The following is a 17,267-nucleotide window of genomic DNA, read 5'->3' on the forward strand; positions in this document are numbered from 1 at the left end:
GCTGGAGGGCCTCGTGTTGGGGCCACGGCAGTCGCAGTCCAGAGAGCGCGACCGACCGAGGAATGCGACAGGGCGCATGCCCACCCTCCTTGTAGGTAGGTAGGATCTATCGGCTGACGAAAGTTTGGCTCGAGGGATGACTTTCAGTAGATCACAGCGAGGTAGTTGCTCTGCTACTTACGAAACCCTGAGCCCGAATTAGGTCGTCTGCAAATATTTCAGCACCAGGTTCCCCACGAACATTCGGTGTGCTAAACAGGTTTAGAGGCGGCGCCCATCTGTTCACGCTCCAGGCCAGCAGCAACAGCACTCCTCGCCAGCTGCGCGAGGCGGCCGGTTACCTGATGCCAACCAGTGATCCCTGGCGCTAGGGTATCACTGTGTTTAGGCGACTGATGACCTTGCGTGGGTAATGAACTTGCATGCATTCAAGTTCAACAGTGGGCGTGACAGGGAATGAGAAAAGGTGCAGCTGACTCATATCATTTCATATTGCCAAATCTTATCGTTTCGTCGCGGCTCGGTACTGGTCCATGGCCTGCACTGTTTGTAGATTACTCATGTACATGTGAATGCAGCTGTTTCTACAATGAGTACTCGAAACTGACTAGTTCAGTTTTAAAATAATCCAAAACGAGTCCAGAAAATAAAGACAAATTTCTTTCATCTCGAAATTCACTTACTGAGATAATTACTAGTAAATCATTAACGTGAAAACCGATTTATCAATCTTACCTAGAAATGCATATTTCTTTTACTTGCTGAGGCGTCAATGCAAAGATAAAGTATTTTTCCTGGAATCGTTGAATATTTGATGGCACTAAATAAAAAGAAAAGGTGACAAGTTCATCAAAACGAAATTGGTAACATTTCACTACAGGTTATCAACTTCACACCTACTTATCACTTTTATTTTAAGTAGAGATACAGCATGGAGTAGGCCCTTCTGGCCCTTCGAGCTGCACCACCCCAGCAACCCCCAACAACCCCAATTTAACCCTAAACTAATCACGGGACAATTTACAATGACCAATTAACCGACCCAGTAGGTCTTTGGACTGTGGGAGGAAACCTGAGCACCCGGAGAAACCCAAACATTTCACCAGGAGGACGTACAGACACTTTACAGAGGATGCTGGGATTCAAAGTCCAAAGTAAAATTTATTATCAGAGTACACAGACATCACCACATACAACCCTGAGATGCTTTTTCTGTGGGCATACTTAGCAAATCTATAGAACAGTACCTGTAAACATCAGGAACTAGAAACTGTAAACAAACTATGCAAATGAAGCTCTAAATAAATAACTATAAATAACAAGGATGAAGTAACAATATAACAGAGTCCTTAAATGTATTCCCTTTTGTTCAACAGCCTGACGATTGAGGGGTAGTAACTGATGTTGTGAGTCCTGAGATACTGATACCTTCTACTTGATGGCAGCAATGAGAAAAGAGCATGGACTGTGTAGTGAGGATCTTTGATGATGTTTGCTGCTCTTCTACAGTAATGTTTCATGCATATGTGCTCAATGGTTGAGAGGATAGAAATTTGCCAAAGTTTTCAATGACACGCCAAACCTCTGCAGACTCCTGAGGAGGAAGAGGCACTGTTGTGCTTTCTTCACAATAATATTTATATGATGGGTCCAAAACAGGTCTTCTGAGACAATGATACCCAGTAATTTAAAGTTACCCACCCTCTCCATTTCTGATCCTCTGATTATTACTGGCTCAATGACCTCTGGTTTCCCTCTCCTGAAGTCTGTCAGTTCCTTTGTCTTATTGACATTGAGGGAGAGGTTGTTGTTATTATACCACTCAGCCAAGTTTTCCATTTCCCTCCTGTACGCTGATTCATCACCCCCTTTGATACAGTCCACAACAGTGTGCCAACAGCAAACTTGTATAGGGCCTTGGAGCTGTACTTAGCCACTTAGGTGTAAAGCAGTAGAGCAACAGACAACAGGTGCAGAAGTAGGCCATTCGGCCCTTTGAGCCAGCACCGCCATTCACTGTGATCATGGCTGATCATCCACAATCAGTACCCTGTTCCTGCCTTCTCCCCATATCCCTTGACTCCGCTATCTTTAAGAGCTCTATCTAACTCTTTCTTGAAAGCATCCAGAGAATTGGCCTCCACTGCCTTCTGAGGCAGAGCATTCCATAGATCCATAACTCTCTGGGTGGAAAAGTTTTTCCTCAACTCCATTTTTAAATGGCCTACCACTTATTCTTAACCTCGTGAACCTACGCTGCTCTCCCTCAATAGCAAGAATGTCCTTCCTCAAATTTAGCGACCAAACTGCACACAATACTCACCAGGGCCCTGTACAACTGCAGAAGGACCTCTTTGTTCCTATAGTCAACTCCCCTTGTTATGAAGGCCAACATGCCATTAGCTTTCTTCACTGCCTGCTGTACCTGCATGCTTACTTTCAGTGACTGATGAACAAGAACACCTAGATCTCATTGTACTTCCCCTTTTCCTAACTTGACACCATTCAGTTAGTAATCTGCCTTCCTGTTCTTACCACCAAAGTGGATAACCACACATTTATCCACATTAAACTGCATCTGTCCACTCACCCAACCAATCAGCTTTGTGTCATCGGCAAATTTGCTAATGCTACTTTTAACCCCTTCATCTAAATCATTAATGTATATTGTAAACAGCTGCGGTCCAGCACCGAGCCTTGCAGTACTCCACTAGTCACTGCCTGCCGTTCCAAAAGGGACCCGTTAAACCTTACTCTTTGTTTCCTGTCTCCCAACCAATTTTCTATCCATGTCGGTACCCTACCCCCAATACCATGTGCTCTAATTTTGCTCACTAATCTCCTATGTGGGACCTTATCAAAGGCTTTCTGAAAGTCCAGGTACACTACATCCACCGGCTCTCCTTTGTCCATTTTCATAGTTACATCCTCAAAAAATTCCTGAAGATTAGTCAAGCATGATTTCCCCTTCGTAAATCCATGCTGACTCGGACCTATCCTGTTACTGCTATCCAATTGTGCCACTATTTCATCTTTTATAATTGACTCCAGCATCTTCCCCACCACTGATGTCAGGCTAACTGGTCTATAATTCCGTTTTCTCTCTCCTTCCTTTCTTAAAAAGTGGGATTGTGGCGACCCACTTCCTAGCGCACTTGAACTGGCTCACAAATGGCCAGTGCGCAGGCACAAAGGCCAGGTCCGCAACAAAGGAAAAAAGCCTGCGGGGTTTGTGAGTCCATGTCCCTTAGAGCATCCGCGCCCGGGGAGGGCGGGATGAGGGAGGCTTTAAAGCAAGGCTGTGAAGTTCGAATAAAATTCATCTTTAATTGCAGTTTACCGACACCGTGTCGTTATTTTAGCGCTGCGTGTAGCACACCGCTACAATTGGTGACCCTGACGGTCCAAACGATTTTTGGACCGGAGATGACCGACGCCGCATCTGTTCATGCGGTTTCGTTGAAACTGCCAAGCTTCTGGACGCTACGACCTCACCTATGGTTCCAGCGAGCAAAAGCCCAATTCCACGTTCGGCAGATAACCTCAGAGGACACACGTTACTACTACGTGGTGAGCTCCCTCAACCAGGACACAGCGGCCCAGGTTGCGGAGTTCATACAGTCTCCCCCGGAGGATGGCAAGTACACAGAATTCAAAGCCCTGCTCCTAAGGACTTTCGGACTCTCACGGTGCGAGCAGGCTGCCCGCTTACTGCACCTGGATGGCTTGGGAGACAAACCTCCATCGGCTTTAATGAATGAGATGTTGTCTTTGGCCGGTGGACACACACCCTGCCTCATGTTTGAGCAGGCATTCCTGGAGCAGCTGCCCGAGGACATACGCCTGCTGCTGTCCGACGCGGATTTCAGCGACCCCCGGAAGGTGGCAACCCGGGCGGACTTGCTGTGGAACGCCAAGAAGGTGAGTGGGGCGTCCATCGCACAGATCAACAGGCCACACTCCCAGCAGCAAACCAGTCCAGGCCCAGCCGCAGAGCCCGCTAGCCCCAGAGGCAGGGGTGGGGAGCCCAACAAACACTGGTGTTTCTACCACCAGCGGTGGGGCGCAGAAGCCCGCCGTTGTCGCCCGCCCTGCCAGTTCCCGGGAAACGCCAGGGCCAGCCGCCGCTGATGGCTACGGTGGCTGGCCGTCGGGATAGCCTCCTGTATGTGTGGGACAAGAGGTCGGGATGCCGTTTTTTGGTCGACACCGGTGCCGAGATCAGCGTCTTACCTCTGACGAGTTACGACACCCGCAACAGGGCACCGGGTTCCCCCCTGATGGCCGTGAACGGCAGCACGGTAAGGACCTACGGCACCCGTACGGTGCAGCTACAGTTCGGCTCAGCCGGTTCACGTGGGACTTCACACTGGCCGCCGTAGCCCAACCGCTTCTGGGCGTAGATTTTTTGCGGGCTCACAGCCTGCTGGTCAACCTGCCGAGGCAGAGGCTGGTCCACGCCGAGACCTTTCAGACATTCTCCCTGGGAGAAGCCCAGTTGCCAGCCCCACACCTCGGCTCCATCATGCTGTCCAACAACGACTTCACCATAGTCCTGGCGGATTTCCCATCGGTTCTGCAACCGCAGTTCACGGCAGCCATGCCCTAACATGGCGTACAGCACCACATCCCGACCCAGGGACCACCCCTCCATGCCCGTGCTCAAAGGCTTCCCCCGGACAAGCTCCGACTGGCGAAGGAGGAGTTCAAGAGGATGGAGGAATTGGGGATCATCCGGCGGTCCGACAGCCCATGGGCCTCCCCCCTGCACATGGTGCCCAAAGCAACAGGGGGCTGGAGACCGTGCGGCGACTACCGCAAGCTGAACGAGGCTACCACACCGGACCACTACCCTGTGCCGCACATTCAGGACTTTGCAGCAAACCTGCACAGCACACGGATCTTCTCCAAGGTAGACCTCGTCCGAGGATACCATCAAATCCTGATGCATCCGGACGACGTCCCCAAAACGGCTCTCATCACCCCGTTCGGCCTTTTCGAGTTCCTCCACATGCCATTCGGCCTGAAGAATGCCGCACAGACGTTCCAGCGGTTAATGGACGTGGTGGGACGCGACCTGGACTTCGCATTCATCTATTTGGACGACATCCTCATAGCCAGCAGCAGTTGTCAGGAGCATCTGTCCCACCTCCGTCAACTCTACGCCCGACTGAATGAATACGGTCTAACAATCAACCCGGCCAAATGCCAGTTCGGGCTCGACACCATTGACTTCCTGGGCCACAGGATTACTAAAGACAGGGCAACCCCTCTGCCCGCTAAGGTAGATGCGGTCCGCCATTTCCCCCGACCCACCACGATCAAAGGCCTTCAGGAGTTCGTAGGTATGGTCAATTTCTACCACCGCTTCCTCCCTTCAGCTGCCCGAATCATGCGCCCCCTGTTCGCCCTGCTGTCGGGTCCAGGCAAGGACATTGCCTGGGACGAGGAGTCCGCCGCCGCTTTCATTCAAACGAAAGAAGCCTTGGCAAACGCCGCGATGCTAGTGCACCCCAGAATGGACGTCCCTACCGCCCTCACAGTGGACGCATCTAACACGGCAGTCAGTGGGGTGCTGGAACAACTCATCGAGGGGCGCTGGCAACCCCTGGCGTTTTTCAGCAAACACCTGCGGCCATCCGAGCTCAAATACAGTGCTTTCGACCGGGAACTGTTGGCGCTATACCTGGCAATCCAGCATTTCAGGTACTTCTTAGAAGATAGGCCCTTCACCGCGTTCACGGACCACAAGCCGCTTACCTTTACGTTCACGAAGGTGTCCGATCCCTGGTCGTCCCGCCAGCAGCACCATCTGTCCTACATCTCTGAATACACGATGGATGTCCGGCACGTCTCGGGTAAGGACAATGTCGTGGCGGACGCGCTCTCTCGCCCTAACATTCATGCCCTTTCCCAAGGGGTAGAGATTTTGAGGCACTGGCAGAGGCGCAGCAGGCAGACGAGGAGATCCCGAGTTATAGAACCGCAGTCTCCGGCTTGCAGCTCCAGGACCTCCCCGTAGGCCCAGGTGAGAGGACCCTACTCTGTGACGTCGCCACCGGCCAGCCCCGTCCCGTTGTCCTGGCAAACTGGCGGCGCCGTGTTTTCGACTCCATTCATAACTTAGCGCACCCCTCCATCAGGATAACTGTCCGGCTGGTAGCCAACCAGTTCGCTTGGCACGGACTCCGCAAGCAGGTCAGTGAATGGGCCAGAACGTGCATGCACTGCCAGATGGCCAAGGTGCAGCGGCACACCAAAGCTCTGCCACAGCAGTTCCACCCCACCCACCGGCATTTCGACCACATTCACGTGGATATCGTGGGCCCCCTGCCAGTGTCGCGCAGAGCGCGGCACCTCCTGACTATCGTGGACCGGTTCACAAGTTGGCCAGAGGCGATCCCGCTCACGGACACCACCTCCGAATCTTGCGCCCGGGCACTGATCGCCACCTGGGTGTCCCGCTTTGGTGTACCGGCCCACATTACCTCCGACAGAGGCGCCCAGTTCACCTCCAGCCTGTGGTCAGCTATGGCCAGCCTTTTGGGGACACAGCTGCACCACACCACTGCCTACCACCCACAGTCGAACGGACTAGTGGAGCGTTTCCACCGTCACCTAGTCAGCTCTCATGGCCCGCCTGCGAGGAGCTAACTGGGTGGACGAGCTTCCCTGGGTCCTACTCGGCATCCGCACGGCGCCCAAAGACGATCTGCATGCCTCGTCGGCCGAGTTAGTGTACGGTACACCCCTGGTCGTCCCCGGGGAGTTCATACCAGCCCCAAGGGGGCAAGAGGAAGAACCCGCAGCAGCCCTGGGCAGACTACGCGAGAGGCTCGGTGACCTGGCCCCCATACCCACTTCACAGCATGGGCAGAACCTGACCTGCGTACCCAAAGACCTGCAGAACTGTAAGTTTGTGTTTGTACGACGGGGCGGGCATCGGCCACCACTGCAACGGCCCTACGAGGGGCCATTCACGGTGCTCAGGAACAACGGGTCCACGTTCGTGCTGGACGTTGGGGGGAGAGAGGAGGTTTTCATGGTGGACCGACTCAAACTGGCCCATGTGGACCTGGCACAACCGGTCGAGTTTCCGGCACCGCAGCGCAGAGGCCGACCTCCCAAACAGGGTCCGGCCCAGACTGTGGACATTGGGGGGTGTATCGCCGGTTCTGGGGGGGGGGGGGGGTTATGTGGCGACCCACTTCCTAGCGCACTCGAACTGGCTCACAAATAGCCAGCGCGCAGGCACAAAGGCCAGGTCCGCAACAAAGGGAAAAAGCCTGCGGGGGTTTGTGAGTACGTGTCCCTTAGAGCATCCGCGCCAGGGGAGGGCGGGATGAGGGAGGCTTTAAAGCAAGGCTGTGAAGTTCGAATAAAATTCATCTTTAATTGCAGTTTACCGACTCCGTGTCGTTATTTTAGCGCTGCGTGTAGCACACCGCTACAGGATAACATTAGCTACCTGCCAATCCACAAAAACTGATCCTGAATCTATAGAACATTGGAAAATGATTACCAATGCGTCCACGATTTCTAGAGCCACCTCCTTAAGTACCCTGGGATGCAGACCATCACAACCCTGAGTAAGTACACAACCCTGCAGTGCTCTTGTACTGATGGAAATTGTGAAGATGTTTTGCCAATACGAACTGACTGGGGTCTGCAAGTGAGGAATTCCAGGATCCAATTGCACAAGGGGGTTATCGAGGCCTCCTTCAGAGATTAAACTCTGAACTCTAATGGTCCAAACTGTAACAGCTAACTGCTGTTACATCCTCCATCACGGAGGATGCTATGGTGCTATTTAGCATTCAGCTCAGGACCACCAGATTCAAAACAATTTACTTACCCCCAGCAGTGAGGCTGATCAACACCTCCACCCACTAATTCCACCAATACTTTATTATTTCTTCTCAGTTATCTTTAAATATAGCCTAGCATCACTTTTTGGACATACAATCAATTTTTCCTGTTTTGGAACACCTGGATTGTCCTCTTTCGTATGCAGTTCTCAACACCCTTGCTGATAAGGTCCATGTTGGTGGTGACATACTCATCTAGACTGATAGCCAAGTCTTTGTACAATGGCCAGTCTACAACTCAAAGCAGTCATGACTTCCTACTTCCTGGACCAATACAACTTTTTCTCCTGGATCCTCTTGTTTCAGCTTGTGTTTGTGTGCAGGAAAAAGGAGCACAGCCTGGTGCTCTTGATTTACCAAAATATGGATGGATAGCTGCTCGGTAGCATCTTTGATGACTGTATAGCTTTATAGAACATAGAACAGTACAGCACAGAAACAAGCCCTTTGGCCCACATTGTTGTGCCAAAGTAATTAAATTAGTCATCAAATAGCCAACTAAACTAATTTCTTTTGCCTACACAATATCCATAACCTTCCATTTTCCTCACATTCATGTGCCTTTATAAACATCTGCCTCTGCCACCACCCCAGATAGAGCATTTCAGGCACCCACCACTCTGTGTGTAAAAAAATGACAAATTTGTCCCTTGCATTTCCTTTGAAATTACCCCTCTCACCTTAAATGCATGTCCTCTATTTATAATTTTTTTAACTTGTGAAACACTTAGTGTACCATGAAAAGCATTAAATGAATTGAATTATGAATTGAAAGTCTTTTAAATGAAATAAGTCAACTGTTAAGTTCATCTTTATTCCAATTTCTGTTTTACTGTCTTTATCGTGTCACACCCAACAATGCTCTTTCACACCGGTACTTCTGACATGTCTTCTTTTAACATCACAGTTGATAGTACATTTAACTGCACCAATTCCACTTCCCACACCTCTCCTCCAAACCAGAAAAGGACAAGCCAGGTTCTTGTCTTCTACCATACCAATTATCATATTCAAGGAAGCAGCCTCCATAAACTGACGTATCCAAAGTGATGTCACAAGGTCAACATGGGTCTTCCCATTTAAGGAGCTACTACTCCTGATGCACTGCTTCACTCTTCCATACTGCAGCATACCACTTATCTTCTTACAAGCACTTTCTCATGCAACACCTGCTGCTTTTTAAACTTCCTCCCTTGCTGACCAACATCCAAGAATTTCAAGTTAACTAGCACGTTTTTCAATATAATGTACATTTTTATTTATTTAGATGCAGCATGTGATAGGCCCTTTCAGCAGTGCCGCCCAGTAAACCTCCGTTTTAACCCTAGCTTAGCCTTATCGCAAGGCAATCTGCAATGACCAATTAAGCTACTAACTGGTATGTCCTGGGACTGTGGGAGGGCATTCCACAGGGAGAATGTACAAACTTCTTACAGATGACACCAGGATTGAACTCTGATGTCAAGCTATAATAGCATCGCACTAACCGCTACACTACCATTGCATTCATATGAGCTAGGTGTTCGAAGTCTCAGCCACTGAATTGTTGGAAACAAGCACAAAATACAAAAGACTGATCTGAATTTTCTTTTAGATTAACTAAAATGTTTATTACTGTAATGTTTGAATATTGGAACTCACCTAAGCTTGTAGGTTTAATAAGCACATCCAGGACATCATAAAAGGGTATGCTTTTCAACTGGACATCTGGATGGACAGGATGAATGGAAGGAGAAGCCTCTTGCATTTCTATATTGGGCTTAGTCTCATGTAGTAACACTGGGCTAACAAGTGGAGAAGAGGGCTGAGCAGGGGCTGACGTGGATGACGAAGACTGTGCAATACCTGACCCCAGCTCAGAGTCAGTTGAGAGGTTATTGTCCAAAGAGAAAACAGAAGACTTTATGGCGGTCAAGTCAGCAAGGCTTTCAATTGTTCTAGGAAAGCGTCGCCTGTACAGTTCCTTAATCTTGATCTGAACGGCAGGACTACAGCCACTCTTTAATAAGTGTAGTGCTCTTACAAGGAGTTCATGTTTACGACCACTTTTGTTACGTCCAGCAAAACCTAACAGCACTTGAAGTTCTGAGACTCGGAAACTGGAAACCATATTCTGAAAGATAAAAGATGGTCATGGTGTTTACTATTAGCATTAATGTTAATACTGAAAAATATAATGGCTTACTTATCAAGTACTATATTCTTTAATACTTGGTGTCTATACAGAAACCATTACCTTGATCTAGGAAAATGATGTGGGAGCTAGAATCTTAGTATCATAATAATGTCATACAAGTAACTATTTACATTCTTTGTCACATATGCAAACTAGCTGTGTTCCATCAGGAACCAGAAGACACACACACGTTTTAGGAACAGCTTCTTCCCCTCTGCCATCATTGAATGGACATCAACACTATCTCACTATTCCTTATTTGGTGGACTCTTTTGCAAAATATAACAATTTTATGTCTGCAAAGGACTGCCTCCACAAAACAGATTTCTAGCCATATAACAATAAACTCGATCGTGAATAATAATAATGCCAATAGTGAATAAATGACATAGAAATTGCTGGATGAGAAAATATCACCAACAGTCTCAGTCACCTTTTGGTTTTCTGGCAGTTACATGATTACTGTAGTCAACAATTGGGGCTTCAAAGTAGAGTAGTGGTTAGCACAATGTTTTACAGTACCAGCGATCCTGATTCAAGTACATTTATTATCAAAGAATGTATAAATTATACAGCCTTGGGATTTGTTTGCTCACAGGTAGCCATAAAGCAAGAAACCAGGAAGAACCCAATATAAAGAAAAAAAAAGACCAACACTCGATGCGCAAGAGAAAGAAAAAAATGCAAGTCATGCAAACAATTGATGAGAACAACAGCATTTCAAACCAAAAATGAGTCTTCAGATCAAAACCCCAGAGCAGTCCAAAGTAGGCCCAAAGTCTTGCTTATAAATTCATATTAGCAAGCATGGAGCACAGCAGCCAGAGCAGTCTTCATAGCCTCAGCAACATGGAAATCACCATCACGGAGAGCAAGCAAAATCAGCTCTTGTCCTGAATGACACCATGTCTTTTCAGTCAATCTGGACGGGTGTTTAAATTGATCCAACAACGAAACAGTAAAGCTCTCCGGTGCCCTGGAAAAAGAAGTGAGTGAACATTGCAGAGAATGAGCGAAATCAGCTCTCATCTCCAATCTGCGTCGATGTTTAAATTGCCTAAACTGCACATCGTACCTCACACTAAGACCCAGGCACAGCTCCTCCAAAAGGCCCCAGGCCTAGACCACGCTGCCTAGCGACTCACTCTGCATCCAGAATTTGTCATCCAGCCCAAAGCCACTCTCAAGATCTTCAAATCAGCTGGGCACCCAGAGTAATCCAACCTTAAACCCGAGGCCAGCTGAAATCAAAATCAAATCTCCTTTCCCCAGGCTCCAATTTCTCCTCACAGAAGCCAGAGCAATGAAGGCCTGCTCCCAAGCCAGTTGTATGAGCATCAAAATCGAATCTCCGCTGCCTGGGCCACGACTTCTCCTTCCAACGTCCAGAATGATCCAACCTGGCTACTGGGCCAGATGTACGGGCATTGGAACTCCATCTGCATTGATTCATCCTCTGAACTCACCATCACTTGTCCCTTCATGGTTTGCAGTAATAACACAACTTACCTTAGAAGAGGTATTTTTAGTGATGTTTTTAAATCTGATTTCTTAGCTTTTTGTCTACCAGGAAGCTGTTGCACAAGTTTGGTAGCACCATCTTAACTGGAAGTGGGTTCAAATCCGTCAATGCCTATAAAGAGCTTGTATGCTCTCTACGTAACTGTGTTGTTTCCTCTGGCAGCACAACGATGTACTGGTTGGTAGGTAGATTAATTGGTGCTTGTAAATTGTCCTGTGATTAAGCTACGGTTATATCGGGGGTTTGCTGGACGACACAGCTCAAAGGGCTGGAAGGGCATAATCGGAGCTGTAGTTCAATCAACAAACAAATAAACAGACCCAAAATCAAGCCCTGTCAATACATCTGGGGTACAGGGTGCCAGGGAGGGATAACACCTCTGGTGAAGGGGCTCACTGGGTGTATTCTGGGTCATTTCATTCACCTTTGGTTCCCACTGGACACTCAGCTCTCACCCATGACTCCAAGTCACTGAGTAGCTATTTGCATGTGATAGCAACCACACCCCAGTGAGGGTAGCTGGTGGGTTTTATACCCTAGTGAGATGGGGACATGCCTGTCCTAGCATGTGAAGTCAGCTCCGGCCAATGAAATCTACAGTGAGATCCAACGGCCAGGCCAGGAAGGGGGTTTGCATTGCTGCATGGAGAGCAAAGGGCATGACAAGGCACAATGTAGTCACGGTCATCCACTGCAACCAAGTCCTCAGTTTGTGATGACTATTTGTACCAAAACTTTCAACATCAAAAGAGTAGAAATGCCCCAGTGCAATGGCTTTTCCACTTTAAAAACTCTCTCGCACAGCTTTCACTGTCATCATTGGATACAACAACCAACCAACACCCTGGTCCAAAACACTTTTTGTTTTGCTCATAAGCATCTTAAACTTACCATGCCTTGTTGCAAATTTGTCCTACACTGCATTCCAAAAAGTTCTATTTTCTGAAAAGGACACTTGTCTTTGAATGCATACAAAATTGTTTCTGTAGAGAGGCTGCTGCATATGACTTATTTCACACTTAAAGGGTGGAACCAAGCTCAAGTAAACAAAACTTGCTTTGTCATTGCCTATTGGTAAACAGTTCAAGTCTAACTATCATTCAACTACACACATGAATATAGCCAAACGAAACAGCATTCCTCCAGGGACAAGTTGCAAAACACAGTACCAACAGTCAGAAACAACACAAAGCACATGCACTACATATAATTATGATCAAGTAAACATTCAGTCATACAAAAGGAGAAAAAGCAATATTATAGCCCAAGTCCTTGAGAGACATGTTCAGTAGACAGATGGTGCAGGGGATGTTGTCAGCAAGAACAAGCCCACAGTAGTCAAGTCATCATGCACTTGTTTTGCTAAGATGGCAGCACACATGGTCACAGTGCCCTCTCCAAATCCAACCAAAGGTGTAAATGGTTGTCATTTATGTCTCTTTTTCAACAATTACAAGACAGTGCTGGAATTATTAACTAAAGCAATTCAACAATGCCTCTCCGGAAACAAAATGTGATTGATACTGGAAATGAAAATGCTGAGAATATTCAGCGGGTCAGGGAGTATCTGTGGAGAGTGAAACAGGTTCTCAATCTTTCAGAAGTAGGAAGGAAGGCATCCGGCCCATCGAGTCTGCTCCGCCATTCAATCATGGGCTGATCTAATTCTTCCAGTCATCTCCACTCACTTGCCTTCTCCCCATACCCTTTGATGCCCTGGCTAATCAAGAACCTGTCCATCTATGCCTTAAATACACCCAAAGACTTGGCCTCCAGAGCCACTGGTGGCAACAAATTCCACAGATTTACCACCTTCGACTAAAGTAATTTCTCTGCATCTCAGATCTAAAGGATGTCCTTTAATCCTCTAGTCGTGTCCTCTTGTCCTAGAATCCCTTACAGTGGAAAATAACTGCCATATCAAATCTGTTCAGGTCTTTTAACATTTGGAATGATTCTGTGAGAACCCCCCTCATTCTCCTGAACTCCACGGAATACAGCCCGAGAGCTACCAGACATTCCTCATACGGTAACCCTTTCACTCCTGGAATCATTCTCGTGAATCTTCTCTGAACCCTCTCCAATGTCAGTATATCCTTTCTAAAATAAGGAGCCCAAAACTGCACAAAATACTCCAAGTACGGTCTCATGAATGCCTTTATAGAGCCTAAACATCACATCTCTGCATTTTGAATTCTCTCCCCATCTAAATAATAGTCTGCCTGTTTATTTCTTCCACCAAAGTGCATGACCATACATTTTCCAACATTGTATTTCATTTGCCACTTCTTTGCCCATTCCCTTAAACTATCTAAGTCTCTCTACAGGCTCTCCATTTCTTCAACATACCTGCTCCTCCACCTATCTTTGCATCATCTGCAAATTTAGCCACAAATCCATCAATCCCATAGTCCAAATCACTGACATACATCGTAAAAAGCAGCAGTCCCAACACCAACCACTGTGGAACTCCACTGGTAACGGGCAGCCAGCCAGAATAGGATCCCTTTATTCCCACTCTGTTTTCTGCCAACCAGCCAATGCTCCATCCATGCTAGTAACTCCCCTGTAATTCCATGGGCTCTTATTTTGCTAAGCAGCCTCATGTGCGGCACCTTGTCAAAGGCCTTCTGAAAATCCAACTTCTGCATCTTCTTTGTCTACCCTGCTTGCAATTTCCTCAAAAAATTGCAGTAGGTTAGTCAGACAGGATTTTCCTTTCAGGAAACCATGCTGACTTTGGTCTATCTGGTCTTGTGCCTCCAGGTACTCCATAATCTCAACCCTAACAATCGATTCCAACAACTTCCCAACCACTGATGTAAGGCTAACTGGTCTATAGTCTCCTTTCTGCTGCCTCTCACCTTTCTTAAATAGTGGAGTAATGTCTGCAATTTTCCAGTCATCTGGTACAATGCCAGAATCTATTGATTCTTGAAAGATCATTTGTAATGTCTCCACAATCTCTCCAACTACTTCCTTTAGAACCCGAGGCTGCATTCCATCAGGTCCAGGAGATTTATCCACCCTCAGACCATTAAGCTTCCTGAGCACCTTCTCAGTCGTAATTTTCACTGCACATACTTTACTTCCCTGAACACTCCTGACATTGCAGACGTCTTCCACTGTGAAGACAGGTGCAAAATACGCATTCAGTTCCTCTGCCATCTTTGCGTCTCTCATTACAATATCTCCAGTGTCATTTTGTATTGGTCCTATATCTACCCTCGACTCTCTTTCACCCTTTATATACTTTAAAAAGCTTTTAGTATCTTCTTTGATATTAGTCTCCAGCTTCCTTTCATAATTCATCTTTTCCTTCCTAAAGACCTTCTTAGTTTCCTTCTGCAAGTTTTTAAAAGCTTCCCAGTCCTCTATCTTCCCACTAGCTTTGGCTTCCTTGTCTGCTCTTTCTTTTGCTTTTACTTTGGCTCCACCTTCACTTGTCAGCCACGGTAAAACAGCTGGAAATGAAACAAGTTATAAGTTACAAAGGAAGGAGGGGCTTGCAGTTGGGGAAGAACAAGATAAGGCTTTACAAGAAAAGATACCAGAGAGATTATTAAAAAGACAGAGGTGACACTGCTATAATAAAAACATCTGGAGGAAGTACAAATAACTGTGAGGCTGTAAAGAAGACTGGAATGATGCCATTACAACATATGGCAGAGTTATATTCTGGTATTCACTGTAAGAAAGTTTGTACGTTCCTTCTCGTGTACGCATAGGTTTCCTCCACATGTTCCGGTCTCCTCTCATACTCTGAAGACATTCTGGTTAGTAGGTTAATTGGTCATTGTAAATTGTCCTGTGATTCAGTGGGTTACTGGGCAGAGTGGTTCGATGAGCCTGTTCTGTATGATATCTCTAAACAACAATAAACAAACTAAAATTGCTGAATTTGATGCCAAGTACTGAAGGCCAAAATGTACCAGTCAGAAACTGAGGATTTCAGCTAAGTTTACAATGGGCTTCTGAGATCAGTGTAACTGGACATGTAGAAAAAGGAGAATCAAGTGATAGGTAACAGAAAAGCTCAGGATCACACTTGCTACAGAAAGTAAATTTTCTACTAAACAGCTACCCAGCAGTCATTTGAACATCAAATGCAGTATACTAAATTGTTGTTCACAGCAGTCAAACATTTCAGTTTCACCTGGAAGGAGTACTTGGGTCCCTGCTTGATGGCAAGAGGAAAAACAAACGGCAGGTATGGCATGTCCTGCAGTTGTACGCGAAGGAGCAACATGGTGTGTGGATTTTGCTTGGGACTCCTATCTGGATTTAGCTTACACTGCCCTCCAATTTCCTTGGAAAAGTGAATGTCAATAGCAAAGATATGACATCATGTTGAAATCATAAAGGGCCTTTGTTACATAAAACTACCGATTGCATGAATAGAGTACAATAATACAAAACTGTGTAGTAGTTTCTAATTGTTATCGATGGAGGAATTCATCTAGTGTGCCTGTACACTGCCGTGTTCTTTTGATTGTAAATGAACAAAATCAATGCAGATACAGTGCAGAAAATGAACTATCTTCATACAATGCTATCAATGATTACATCCTCCAAATCTTCATTTTAGATGACAGAACATCTCTGAGAATCCACCCTCGGCCCAATATATCAACGGAGCTACAAAGAAAGCACAATAGCGGCCAGATTTCATTCCGAATTTGAGGAGATTTGTGATGTCACCGAAGCCACTGGCAAATTTTGACAGATGTACAGTGGAGAGCATTCTATCTGGCTACAGTACCGTCTGGCAAGGGTGGGGGGGGGGGGGGTACTACTGCACAGGATTGAAAGAAACTGCAGAAAGTTGTGAACTCAGTCATCTCCATCATGGGCATGAGCCTCCCCAGCATCCAGGACATCTTCAAAGTGCAGTGCCTCAAAAAGATAGCACCCATCATTAAGGACCTCCATTACCCAGGACCAGTCCTCTTCTCATTGCTATCATCAGGAAGGAGGTACAGAAGCCGGAAGACACACACTCAATGGTTCAGGAACAGTTTCTTCCCCTCTGCCATCCGATTTCTGACTGACTGGACAATGAACTTATGAAGACTATCTCACTACTTATTTAACAGTGATTCCCAAAAGGGGCGATTAGAAGAAACAAGTCATCAGAGGGGTTCAAGATTCTTTGGGGGTGGGGGGGGTGATAAGCAGCATCAAAACTGAGACACAACCATCAGTACAGCAGACACTTCCTAAAAAAGGAGGCAGCACTGGAACAGGAAGCGAACCTGCCAAACCTGAGGATTCCTCTTGAGGTATTCAAAATGACCTTGGCTCCATATGTGCAGTCAAGAACCATCTTTGGGAGTTATGAAATCTTACTTGATTGGTCAATCGCGTGAACTGTAATAGCATAAAGGTAGCCTGCTGAACACTAGCTCTATCCCGACCAACATTCAGATTTCAATCTGAATCCTTGTCAGCGTAATTTTCTCTGTTGTGATCATCTTCATCTTGCCATTGCTGTTCCTTTGTGTGCTGCTACCATCATTCCATCTGATAGGTATTCCCAGTTTGTGTTAATTTTTAATGTATTTACTCCCAAATACATATGGCATGATCTCTAGGAGTCTGAAGGTGGTGAAGTCTTGAATTCGAATCCTGCTAAGAAACAAACTATAGAAAGTGCATCAATATAATGTTACATACCTGGAATATGGTTTTATTCTGTTCC

At 46.7% G+C, this 17,267-nt stretch overlaps 1 protein-coding gene across 8 annotated transcripts in view; it reads right to left on the reverse strand.

Moving 5' to 3' along the window:
* Positions 1–17,267, reverse strand: part of pias2 (protein inhibitor of activated STAT, 2) — a 93,919-nt gene that overhangs the window by 57,438 nt on the left and 19,214 nt on the right. For all 8 annotated transcript variants that reach the window (XM_073064032.1, XM_073064029.1, XM_073064028.1 and 5 more), the window contains 2 exons: positions 9,510–9,981; positions 736–820 (listed from right to left, as the gene is read on the reverse strand). In XM_073064032.1, the coding sequence (XP_072920133.1) occupies positions 736–820; positions 9,510–9,981 (557 nt within the window). The remainder of the gene's footprint in view (positions 1–735; positions 821–9,509; positions 9,982–17,267) is intronic.

Source organism: Hemitrygon akajei, chromosome 13, assembly GCF_048418815.1.
Source record: "Hemitrygon akajei chromosome 13, sHemAka1.3, whole genome shotgun sequence".
In the NCBI taxonomy this organism is placed as follows: Eukaryota; Metazoa; Chordata; class Chondrichthyes; order Myliobatiformes; family Dasyatidae; genus Hemitrygon; species Hemitrygon akajei.